The sequence below is a fragment of the Mesoplodon bidens genome (genome assembly GCF_964165515.1).
Source record: "Mesoplodon bidens genome assembly, chromosome: X".
NCBI lineage: Eukaryota > Metazoa > Chordata > Mammalia > Artiodactyla > Ziphiidae > Mesoplodon > Mesoplodon bidens.
In genome coordinates this window covers 123,619,302-123,632,864 of record NC_138163.1, presented here as the reverse complement: position 1 = coordinate 123,632,864, position 13,563 = coordinate 123,619,302, and the positions used below count along the sequence as shown (strand labels likewise).

General features: G+C 38.9%; 1 protein-coding gene across 3 annotated transcripts in view; it reads right to left on the bottom strand.

The window, feature by feature from the left end:
• RPS6KA3 (ribosomal protein S6 kinase A3) overlaps positions 1 to 13,563 on the bottom strand; it is a 111,370-nt gene that overhangs the window by 71,315 nt on the left and 26,492 nt on the right. For all 3 annotated transcript variants that reach the window (XM_081222471.1, XM_081222473.1, XM_081222472.1), the window contains one exon: positions 10,279 to 10,335. In XM_081222471.1, the coding sequence (XP_081078597.1) occupies positions 10,279 to 10,335 (57 nt within the window). The remainder of the gene's footprint in view (positions 1 to 10,278; positions 10,336 to 13,563) is intronic.

Sequence of the window (13,563 nt, the reverse complement as noted above, 5' to 3'; positions counted from 1 at the left end):
ATGTGGGATCTTCCAAGACCAGGGATCAAACCTGTGTCCCCTGCATTGGCAGGCGGATTCTTAACCAGTGCGCTACCAGGGAAGTCCAGGGCTTCTCTTTCTGTAGTTTATTTTGTGTTTAACCCATGATGACTGCAAGAGTTATGCAAGTGTGTGCTGGACTCACAGCTATGAGTGCCATTTTGGATGTTCAAATGCAAGTTTTAAGGGAGCTTGAGGGAACTTTCAAAGAAATGGAGGAAACCAGCAGAGAACAAGGAACTGGTGAAATTCCCTGGATATTGTGAAGGCCGTCATACAAATCACTGCTGCCTTAGGGTTACTATATGAATAGCAGCTACGGCATGCGTAGAAGTTGGAAGAAACTACTTCTAAAGGCCCATGAGGAGATCTGAAAAGAATGGGGCACTGCTGGTGTACTCCTGCCTGTGACCTTTATAGGGGTGCTGCTCTTTGTTTTTTTGTTCTGTTTTGTTTTGTTTTGTTTTGTTTAGTGGTACGCGGGCCTCTCACTGTTGTGGCCTCTCACATTGCAGAGCACAGGCTCCGGACGTGCAGGCTCAGCAGCCATGGCTCACGGGCCCAGCCACTCTGCGGCATGTGGGATCTTCCCGGACCGGGGCACGAACCCATGTCCCCTGCATCGGCAGGCGGACTCTCAACCACTGCGCCACCAGGGAAGCCCAGGGGAGGTGCTGCTGTTTAACTTGGCATCCAAAGTCATCTATGAGCTATCTCCATTTTATCTTTTTAAACCATTTTTACCGCTACTACTTTTAACAAGCTTTCTCCAATTCTTTTTTTAAATTAATTAATTTATTGTTTATTTTTTGGCCACATTGGGTCTTTGTTGCTGCGTGCGGCCCTCTCTAGTTGCAGCGAGCAGGGGCTACTCTTCATTGCAGTGTGCAGGCTTCTCATTGTGGTGGCTTCTCTTGTTGCGGAGCTCAGGCTCTAGGCATGTGGGCTTCAGTAGTTGTGGCTCACGGGCTCTAGGGCACAGGCTCAGTAGTTGTGGTGCACGGGCTTAGTTGCTCCACGGCATGTGGGATCTTCCCGGACCAGGGCTTGAACCCGTGTCCCCTGCATTGGCAGGCGGATTCTTAACCACTGTGCCATCAGGGAAGCCCAAGTTTTCTCCAATTCTTGACAATCATGCATGTGACTCTGATACAAGAGCTACAAAGACTGCGTTGATAAATATAGTGTTTAGGACTGTAGTAATATAATATTCACAAAGTTAATGTTATGAGTGATTAATGTATGCATGGTCATTAGAAATAAACAATAGGGGGAACAGAAGGGTCAAAGGACCAAATTAAGAGAAAGTCAGTTCACAGTTTTGTCTGAGGCCAGGCCTACTGTCAGCCAGAAAACTACTGGATACCACCCTAGTTCCTAAGAGGAACTAGGTGAATAGTCTGAGAGAGCAAGATCAGCAAGGGAGGAAGAGGACAGGAAAATTAACACTTACTGGGCTCTTCCTTGGTGCTAGGTACTTATTTATCTCCTTTAATTCTCAAGCCTCAGAAGAACCTTTGCCTGCTACTGTAAGAACCATTAAGAGAATTATTTCCCCACTAAGCAAGAAACTGCTTTAATGATTCTTGGATGATTATGGAGACCTAAACAGCCCAGACTCCCTATTTCCTCTTCATGGATCATCAGAGCACGGAGTCCTCTGGCCAGCTGAGAAAGGATAGAAAATTCTGGAGTCCAGGAAGGTATCTTGGCTTGAGGGGCTATACAGCACCCTACCTTCTGCTATGAAGGCAGTCTCTCTCCCAGCCCTACCGGAATAATGGATAAAAATAATCAAGTCTCTCCAGCAGGGAAGGGAGAAAACAAAATACACTGGCTGGAGCAAGTTAACTGGTGAGAAATTCAACTAATTATACATAAATATGAATTAACACGCAACCATTCCTGGGGAGGGAGATGGTGGAAGGTGATGACTACCTGTTATATTCTGGTAAGGATCAATTTAATTAGATAAATTTTGTATACTTCATGAGTGGAAGAAATAAAAATTTTACTTCACGTGCATAAAGACAAGAAAGGATTGAGCCTTCAGAAAGCCAGAAGAAAGGAAAACAGCATTAAATTCTAGAAGATGAAAGAAAAGTAGATCTATGATATAGGAAGGAGGCAGATCGGAGGGCAAAGAACAAAGGGAAGAGAGGAAGACATGAGGTGTGAAGAAGGGAGAAAAATCCAGACAGAATGAAATGGCTCTACCACAAATAGAAACCAGGAGACATGTTCAAGAGAAATCACAGGGGCAGCTACGTATGTCAAGAAGGTCTGACTGAAGATTAAAGGGTCAAGTAATGACGCAAGGCTTATATAACCAAAAAGTAGCAGTACCCAGTGTTCTCGATACCCTTTCAGCTCTATTCATTGTTCCCTCTGGTATTTATATGATAGCTAATAACCTTATACTATTTTCTCCTGACTCAACAATTTCAGATATTACCTTTAGACATCCTATTATAGCTGACTTGACACTCATATCACACATTTTGGTTAAATCAATATTGAGTCTTTACAAATATTATGACTATGTAACCACTGTTCACTGCTTGAAGGAATATACTCTAGTTACATTTCTTGTGTATGTTTCTATTTTTGTTAAATTTATAGTTGCTTTGTTTTAAAACTTGCTTTCTTTTCTTTGCACCTATCTCAAATTGTTCTCACTTTGCCTCTCAAGTGGATTTTCAATACTCAAACCTACTGGACAATTCATAACTTCTTTTTTTCCCCTGAAGACAGCCCTCCTGGAATCATGTCTGCTTCAATCTGGACTGAGTACTCTCTAAGCCTACTAAATGAACTAGTCTTCTGAAGCATCCTTTATTCATCATAATGGGAAGGAACTTTCTTCATCGTGCTTGTACATGTTGGGTCTTTTGTTGCCTGAATCTCATGTCTTTCCTTTAGTTAATAACCTTCTACTGTTGGCAGAAGAAGGTATTCTTCTTCCAAAGAATAGGTACATGTCTGAAAATACCTTCGTTGAAAATCATTTTCACCAAGCATTTCAAAGGCACTGCTCCTTGACTTTTAACTTTCAATGTTGAAATGTCGTATATTATTCTTATACCCAGGCCTTTATCTTACACATTTCTTTATTTTTAATTTTTGGCTGCGTTGGGTTTTCGTTGCTGTGCTTGGACTCCCTAGTTGCAGTGAGCGGGGGCTACTCTTTGTTGCGGTGCGCGGGCTTCTCATTGTGGTGGCTTCTCTTGTTGCGGAGCATGGGCTCTAGGCACGCAGGCTTCAGTAGTTGTTGCACAAGGGCTCAGTAGTTGCAGCGTGCGGGCTCTAGAGCGCAGGCTCGGTAGTTGGGGCGCACGGGCTTAGTTGCTCCGTGACATGTGGTATCTTCCCAGACCAGGGATCGAACCTGTGTGTCCTGCATTGGCAGGCGGATTCTTAACCACTGTGCCACCAGGGAAGTCCCCCAGGCCTTTATATATGGTATAAAAAAATTTCTAAAAGCTTGTCTTAGTCTGTTTGGGCTGCTATAACAGAATACCATAGACTGAGTTGCTTACAACAAACAGAAATTTACTTCTCACAATTCTATAGCCTGGGAAGTGCAAGTCCAAGTTGCCAGCAGATTCGGTGTCTGGCGAGGATCTGTTTCCTTGTTCATAGGTAGCCATCTTCTTGCTGTGTCTTCACAGGGCAGAAGGGGTGAGGGAGCTCTCTGGGGTCCATTTTATAAGGGCACTAATTCCATTTATGAGGGCTCTGCCCTTCTGACCTAACCACCTCCCAAAGGCCCTACTTTTAAACTTCATCACGTTGGGGGTTGGGCTTCAACATACAAATTTTGAGGGAACACATCCAGCCCACAGCAAAACTTTTAGGATCTTCTCTTTATCCCTGGTGTTTTGATATTTCATAATAACAATCCTTCTTGAGTAGGGTGGTTCTTCTTCTTTTTATTTTATTTTTTTGGTTATTATTAACAGGCTTTCAGTAGGCTGTTTTAATCCGGAGACTTGGGGTCCTCATGTTGGGGGGAAAAATTTTTTTTGGTATTTTAGTATTCTACCTAATCTAAGAGCACGATTAGCACTGTACCATTAAGAAAGAGAAAGTGCTGCCAATTAAAATGTGTCACACCTTCGATTATAACAAACATTTTGATTTCAGAGATATTAAGATGTGGCGGTGGAAACATGTATCTTATGCTATTTCTTTCCTAATTTCTTCCCCTCCATTTCCCCACTGTCTCTTTCTGGAATTCGTATTACGTAAATGTTAAATTGCTTCTCTTTCTTTTTCTCTCCTACTTTCTATTTGTCTTGTTCTATTTGGGGGGAAGTTTCCTCAATTTTAGCTTCTAAATGTTCTACTAAAATATAAAATATTACTATCACATTTTTAATTTCTAAGAGTTTCTTCTTTTTCTGTTTTTAAAAAAATAGCATTCTGGGCTTCCCCAGTGGCACAGAGGTTAAGAATCCGCCTCCAATTCAGGGGATACGGGTTCGGGCCCTGTTCCGGGAAGATCCCATATGCCGCGGAGCAACTAAGCCCATGCGCCACAACTACTGAGCCTGCGCTCTAGAACCCATGAGCCACAACTACTGAGCCCGCGTGCCACAACTACTGAAGCCTGCAGCCTAAGGCCTCTGCTCTGCAACGAGAAGCCACCGCAATGAGAAGCCTGTGCACTGCAACAAGTAGCCCCTGCTTGCCGCAACTAGAGAAAGCCCGCGTGCATCAATGAAGACCCAATGCAGCCAAAAATAAATAAATAAATAAAAGTAGATTTAAAAAATAGCATTCTACTTGTTTTAGGAAATCAATTTCACCTCTTAGCACTCAAAGGATATTAATTTATTTTTTCTTTTGCCTTTTTCCTGCATTGTCCGTTTCCCCCAAGATCTTATTCTTTCATGTTGGAATCCTTTCTCAAGTGTCTGGTGATATTTGGTTTTTAACTCATTTTTAAAAGTGAGGCACTACGAAGTGGACCAGATGTTCTGGAGCTTGTCAACTGGTAGGCTTTCTTGTAGGTTAAATGGCCAAGAAGCCAGCCTTTACATTGAAGATCTCCCAAATGTCAGTATCTGAAGGTCTTTTATCAGGGATCATTCAGTTTCTTCAGGAAAGACGACTCCACTCTCCTGTCTGGAGAATATGGTCCTGGTTGGTGAAATGGGGAGGGGAAGGGGATCATAACACCACTGAGGAGTAGGCTTTCACTTGATCTCCCTGTTTCCAGCTCAGTGTCTCACCCCACTTCCTACTACGCCTGGGGTTCCCCATGTATGGAGCCTCTCTGGTTCATTTTTCTCTATAAAATACTTTCTGTCTCTTCCAGGGGTAGGAGAGGGGTTAGAGTAAAGGCTTTTTATATCGACATTCAACCAATCTCTATTTTCAGGCTGTGCCATACCTCCACTTTCCACAATACTTAGTGACCTCATTCTTGAGCTCTTCTGGGGCTTTGGGGCCCTGAATAAGGCTTGCTTGATGATATACTCCTCACCAGCACTTAGGTCCTATAACTTCATCTTGTTATGACTCTTTTATCTGCTTTTCATATTTATATATTGTGGTTCAAATAACAGAAGTCTTCAAACTTCAAAGACCGTGTTTCCGTTTCTTATTGTCCTTGTTGTTTTGGGTGAAAATTTCCCAGAGGAGAAGAGGACAAAAACAGCTTTATTCTGCCATTTTAAAACTGCAAGTTTCCCTTATGTGTTTCTGTGTCTCTAACAAGTTAGCAGAGTTCTTGGCACCAAATAGACATTCATTAACTACTTTGTTAATGAATGATTAGATGTAGTCAGAGTACAGACTAAGCTGCTCTAACAAAAAGACCCCAAAATGCAAAGTCTCGAGCAAGGTAAATGCCTATTTTTCTCTCTGGGAGCAGTCCATAGGCACGAGGCTAGGTTAGAGTGAAGAGGTGTTGCTAGATCCTTAGGTCACTAAGGATCCAGGTTTCTTCTCTTGTTATTCTCTATCTGCCCTATAGTCTTGTTGAGGCCAAAAATGGCTAATCATCACACTCTGCATTCTAGCCCATAGAAAAGGGGTCAATCAACCTACAAGAAAGCCTACCAGTCGACGACCTCCATACATGTGAGTTAGCATCTCACAATTCCTATGGGCCAGGAATCTGGGCCAACAAACATGTGAGCTTGGAAGCAGATCCTTCTCCAGTCAAGGTTCAGGTGAGACTCTAGCCCTGGCAAACTCCTTGACTGTAGTCTGTGAGAGACTCTGAACCAAAGAAAGCCGTGCCCAGATTCCTGGCCCACAGAACCTGTGAGATAATAAATGTATGTTGTTTTAAGCTACTAAGCTTGGGGTAATTTGTTATGCATAAAATAACTACTGTGACATCTCAACTTTCACTATTTAAATGATCAGTAATTGACAAAAACTTTTAACTGTACATGAGAGGCAAATACAATTTAAAAGTATAAGGCTAATACATATTTGACAATCTTTTGGATTTAATACCATTAAAGAAATATTAAATATTAGGTTTTTATCTTATACTCAATTCCTATAATGTGGAATGATCTCAACAACTTTACCCACATTGCTGGTAGCATCTTAGTCCTGCACCTTTTCAACCTACCTCTAGAATGCAGTTCACTTCCAGATGTAAATGTTGCTAATGCTGTGAGTACTCAGAGGGAAAGTATGAGCCATGTATGTAGAACACCACAATGGAAAATTAATTGATTTTAGACTTCAGAGAATAAAAAATTTAGAGGTTTTCCTTCCAAAGGAATTGTTGCATAAAGAAAAAAGGTGGCTGATGGCAAAAAAATCAATATTAATACTTACTGATTGTTTTTACATTTGCTTAAATGCTAATAAATATATACTATAGACCAATGAAGTAAAATGACCCAAATGGTTTGGGAGATGCAGAAATGTAGACCAAATCTGAAGGCAGCTTCGGGCACTAGGCCCCATGCTAGCCAAGACTTAATTCACATGTTCCTTTAATTAACAAGCACTGATGGAATACCTACTGGGTACTGGGAGCCAGATACATGGATGTAAAACAAGGAGTAAGTCAGACATGGTCACCGCCTCATGTAGCTCACAGTTTAGTAGGAAATACAGACAAGTAAATAAGCAATGGAATCTAGTGTGGTGTTGTCATGTAGCGTACACACAGGTTGCTAGGGCAGCACAAAGGAAAAATACTCAATTCAAGGTGGAAATGAAAGTGGTAGCTGTGTCAGGAAGACACCTCATTTGAAGTGATAGCAAAACTTGGACCTAAAGGATGATCAGGACTTCACTGGAGGGGAGTGGTAATGGAAGAGAATTCTGGGAGAGGGACTATCACCTATGAAGGCTCAGGAGTAAAAGAGAACCTGAAACATACGTGTGATTGGACTTTCAGTAGAGGGTAGAAGTGTGCAAAGGTTTTATTATGCAGGGTTTGTCACATTGCAGAGTTTGGACTTTATTTAAAGGAAGCATAGGGCTTCCCTGGTGGCGCAGTTGTTGGGAGTCCGCCTGCCGATGCAGGGGACACGGGTTCGTGCCCCAGTCGGGGAAGATCCCACATGCTGCGGAGCGGCTGGGCCTGTGAGCCATGGCCGCTGAGCCTGCGCATCTGGAGCCTGTGCTCCGCAGCGGGAGAGGCCACAACAGTGAGAGGCCCGCGTACCGCAAAAAAAAAAAAAAAAAGCACATAGAAACAACTAATTTTTTTTACATATTAGCAATAACTAGATGGAAGACACAGCAGAAAAGAATTCCCACTTACAACAGAACAAAAACTATAAAATGTCTATGAATTATCTTAATAAGAAATGTACAAAACCATATTAAGAAATCATAAAATTTTGATAAAGGATATAAAAGAATATCAGAATAAATGAATGTTCTTGGAAGTGAAGACCCAATATTTATTAAAATAATTTTCCTCATGTTAATTTATAAGTTTAATGCTATTTGCATAAAAGTCTCAATAAAATTTTCAGGAGTGTTTGATAAACTGATTCTAAAGTTCATCTAGTAGATGTATAAGACTACAATTTTGAAAGGTAAAAAAGATAGGAAGGCTTGCCTTGCCACATATAAAAAACATATAATAAAAGTACAGTAATTGAAAAGGTATGTAAAGTCAAAACATTCAGGGATGTTGTGGGTTGAATTGTGTCCTCCAAAAAGGTATGTTCAAGTTCTAATCCCTGGTACCCGTGAATGTGAGCTTATTTGAAAATAGGGTCTTTGCAGGTGTGATAAGGTTAAGATGAAGCCATACTGGAATAAGGTGGGCCCTAATCCAATGACTGGTGTCCTTATAAGAAGAGGGAAATTTGGACACAGACCCACAGGGAGAATGCCATGTGACAATGGAGGTAGAGATTGGAGTGATGTGTCTACAAGCCAAGGAATGCCAAGGACTGCCAGCAGACAACAGAAGCTGGAACAGGCAAGGAAGGATCCTCCCCCAGAACTTTCAGAGAGAACATGGATCTGTCGACACCTTGATTTCAAACTTCTAGTCTTACAAACTGAGAGAATAAATTTCTGTTATTTAAGCCACCCAGTTGTGGTACTTCGTTAGGGCAGTTCTAGGAAACTAATACTAGGAGTATATGGCTATTTTACATCTGGTAAAAGAGGGATCTCAAATGAGTGGGAATGAATGGGTTTTATTTATTCAATAAGTAGAGATTAGGACAACAGGCTATCCATTTGGAAAGAAAAGTTATATTTCTGCATCATAACAGGTACTAAAATTCCAAGTAGACCACAAATCTAAATGCAAAAAACAAAACCATAAAAGTGGTAGATGAAAATGTGAGAGGATATTTTTATAAACTTGATTCAGGGAAGGATTTTCTAACTAAAACATGAAACCCAGAAGCCAGAGCTGACCATTTAAAAATGAAAACTTCTGTACACATACAACGAAAGACAACATAATCACTGTTAAAAAACGTAGGGGGAAAATATTTGCAAGATATATTATAGACATGGAGTTAACATCCAGAATATATACAGAGATCATACGGACCATAATGAGACAGTAAGTAACCCAAAAGAAAATTGGGCAAATACAAAAATACAAAGGCCAATAATGCATGGACACTTCACTAATAATCAAATGAGATGCAAACTGAAAAGAGAAAGTATGATTTATTTAGTGTGGCTCAAATTAAAAATAATTTCTGATAATATCTAGTGTTGAATAGGGTATGGTCAAACAAACACTCACATATAGTGAAGTTTTTACAACTTTTTGGTTTGGAGGGCAATCTGGCAATACTTATTGAGATTTAAATGTTCATATCCTTTGTTCCAGCACATCCTTTTCTAAGACTATGTCCTACTGAAACACAAGTTCACAAAAATAAATGGGGGAAAATTATATTAAGTACAGGACATGCACAAAACAGAATACTATGCAACCATTTAAAATGAGGCAGATCTACATGTATTGTCATAAAAAGATGTTCAAGACATATTAAGTGAAAAAAGCAAGTGGCAGAGTATATATATTTTGTAAATATCAATAATAATTGTCTAATACACAGAACAAAATGATGATAATAACTGAGCTGCTAACAATGGTTTTCTTGTAAGAGGAAACAATTTATTAATTCATTTATTTAATATTTAATGAGTGCCTATTACGTGCCAGGCACTGGTCTAAGTGCTGGGGATTCAGGACTGAACCAAAAACACAAGATGAGGAAATGGTGAACAATCATTTTTTTTTTTTTTGGTACAGCGGGCCTCTCACTGTTGTGGCCTCTCGCATTGCGGAGCACAGGCTCCGGACGCGCAGGCTCAGCGGCCATGGCTCACGGGCCCAGCCGCTCCACGGCATGTGGGATCTTCCCGGACCGGGGCACGAACCCGTGTCCCCTGCATCGGCAGGCGGACTCTCAACCACTGCGCCACCAGGGAAGCCCTGAACAATCATTTTCAACGTTAAATATCTCCAAAAAATAATGACCTTCATATTTATTTCACTAATAAATCTATGGTTAGTTTGCTTTTTTTTAAAGTTTTTTTTTAATGAAAAACCTTCAACAATGTAAAGTAGTTTGTCTTGTCCTTCTCTTAAAATCAGTCTCATCAAACAGTTTTTAAAAATGTCACTGGCATATTCAAGAATATATTTTGGTAAAATTAATGTGAAAGCATCAACAAGTTTCTAACACTGTAAAATCATTACTTTGTTCAGTTTAAAAATAAGAATACTTAAATTTTATGGTATCTGATTTATCTATATCCCTTATGATACAATATTTTACTTACAGTTTGTGGATTAATCTCCTCCTCTCCCATAGGTTCATCCATAATTTGCTGTCCATTCTGTGAAAAGTATAGCAAGTAGAAAGTTACCAAAACAGATCTCACATCAGTTTAAGTCAAATGAAGACAGATAAAACAAAACCATATAGGAATATTTTCACCCCTAAAGGGTTCTAATGAAGTACACCACCATTTAAGTATGCAGTTGCCAATTTGCAACAGGTTGTGCTTCAAAAGTTAATGTGTAAATTGATCATTTAGAACTATAAAAATATTTTTCCATGGAAATGATATAATAAATGATGGTTACCTTTCCAGGTAAGCCCTTGAGTTTAATAGTTAAATGCACTACAGTGGTCTTATTTAAACCTCACCAAACATTGTTTACAATACATTCTGTGTCAAAACACATTCTAAATTCCAAGTCCATTGAAAATCAGGGCAAATGATTAATTATTTGGGGGAAAATTAAGCTAGGTCTCTGCATCAAAGAGATTCCAGATGGATTAAACATTTAAATGTCAAAAAGTAAAATTATACAAGTATTAGAAGAAAATACAGGTGAGTACTACTTATGAGCTAAGGAGGCAGAAATCATAAAGGAAAAAAAATGACATTTGAATCCATAAAAGTTTAAAACGTCTTCTGCCAGACATTAAAAAGATAAAGACAAATTGATTACAAAAAAATAAAAGCAACATATGACAAAGGGTTGGTATCCTCAATATATAAAGGACTTCATTTTACAAACCTGTAAGAAAAAACAATGAACCTCAACAGAAGTGAGCAATAAGGGAAAAAAAGAGTTCAGCCTTAATGCTAATCAAAGAAATGCATTTTACCAAAAGATAGCTTTGCCTTTCAAATTGCTAACAATTTACAGAAAAAATAACACCCAGTGCTAATATGGATATGGGGAAAAGAGCACTCTGGATATACTGCTGGAGAAAGTGTAAATCAGCACAACCCTTCAAGAAGGCAATCTAAGTCTGTATTTAAAAAACAAAAAGAGACACATAAAACTTTGAAATGTCCCATCATTTCAACTTTAAAAAAAAACAAGGACAAGTGTGCAAAGATGTACATATAAGAATGCTCACCATAACTTTTTCCAAAAAGAACTCCAAATTGTAAACCTAAATTCCTAACAATAGAGAACTAGTTAAATATATCATGGTACATCCATATAATGGAATACTATGCAGTCACTAAAAATGATGATAAAGATGTAAATTTATTGACATGGAAAGACAGTCACATGTAATAAGTGAAAAAAGCAGTTTACAAAACAATATGAATTGTAATGATCCCATTTTAAATAAATATATACATGTTTTAATGTATATATTTGTATGGGAAAAACTCTGGAAGGATATACACCAAAATGTTAACAGTGGCTATCTCTGAGTGGTAGAATTTTAGACAATTTAAATTGTTTGTTTTGCTTATTTGGATTTTCTAATGTGTCTACAATGTCTATGATGAATATGTATTATTTGTGTAATTAAAAACAAAACAAAACCAAAAGTCAGCTATACGTAATGTCTTCTCTAGTTCCCTCACTGGGAAAAGGAGTAAATGCCCCTGACCACTTGTTAATTCAACAAATGTACAAGGATCTAAGCTAACCATCTTTGGAGAATTATCAACTGGGAAATAAAAGGTAGCCCACCCATTACCCCACATTGCACATGAGACAGCTGCTCTGAATTTGAACTCCTCTCTCTACTCTCCCTATCTCTATTTATTCACCCAACCATTCATCCATCCATTTCATTTCATTCATGCTATGTTCTAGGCACCAAGCTGGAGACGAAAGGTTAATGAAACATGCCCCTACCCTAAAGATCCATCTTACAGGATCTCACAGGTCTACTGACCCTTAAAAAGGGCAACTTTCATTTTCAAACACTCAGAGTATGTTCCTAGGTTAGGGAATGCCCACACAATATTACAAAGCACAGAAATGGTGCCAAAATGCAGAAAAGGGGGAGGCAGGTATAAAATCTTTATTTTCCAAAGACACTTTCAGAGGCTATGTATTGCCCACTTCTTTAGTAAGGACTCAAATAACTCCAGGATACATCCTCTTAAAAGCCACAACCATTTATTCAACTGAACACTGATCATTTTTATCCAAACATTCCAGGCAAACCTTAAACTAGATCTTAAGAACATTGGTTTTGGAGTCAGACACCTAGATTCAAATTTCTGCTCTTACACTAATTATGAAGCCTTGAACAAGTTATTTAAACTATCTAAGCTCTACTTTCTTCATATGGAAAGTGGAGATTGAAAAGTCTTATCTTCAGAGAGTTGTGAAGACTAAATGAGATAATGACATAAGACCTGTCACATAGTAAACGATCAAAGTTAGCTATTTTAATTATAGCCAAAATTCAATCACTCCCTCTGTGGCCCACCAATCTGCTACTTCTCCTGCAGTTGCTCTTAGTAAATGGTATCATCATTAATCTAGTAGCCCAAAGTAGATTTTCTCATTAATTATACACAGTGTTCTTTTCCGATCGACACAGATCTACTCAATGGCTCCCCATTATTTGGCTTTTAGAACCCTTGGTTTAACTTGAGCTACATTTACATTTTCCATGGGAATATAATTTGAGAATCATCTGCTCCTTGTAATTTTCAATGCAAAGTAAGAATCACAGCTTATAACGTACTTTTTGGTGTGGTAGAAACAGCACTAAAATCAGAATTGGTAGACCAGGGGTAGAGTCCTAGGTCTGCCACTTAAAAGCTTTATGATTTGGGGCAATTCAGACTTTCTCCTACCCTATTACTTGATCTGTTCAAAATGGGGATACTTGCCCTGTCTACTCAAAGGGTTGTTGTTAAGCTCAAAACTGAGATAACTCATAAGAAAATACATTATAAACTGTAAGAAGCTGTGCCAATGCAAATTACTATTATTAAGGTAAGGTAGCTTCATGAGGATAAAATAATACTGCATAAAGACCTTTTGATCTTAGAATCAAAAAAAGTTTAGAATTGGTAAGGGATCTTGAAAGTTTTCTGTTCCAAATATACAAATATACTCATATCATATGCTTAAGTTCTTTCTATCCCATTCTCACCTATATTTGAACACTATCAGGACAAGAAAGAAGTATCTCACCAGGCAGCTTACTATACTATCTCAGAAAAAGCACTGGCTGCTCAATAATGCTCTTCTTCATATAGTAACTTTCCTCAAATGTAAATTCCCTTTAGGAGGATTACTAATACATGATGACTAACTTGCCTGTACTCTATCTACAAAGTTAC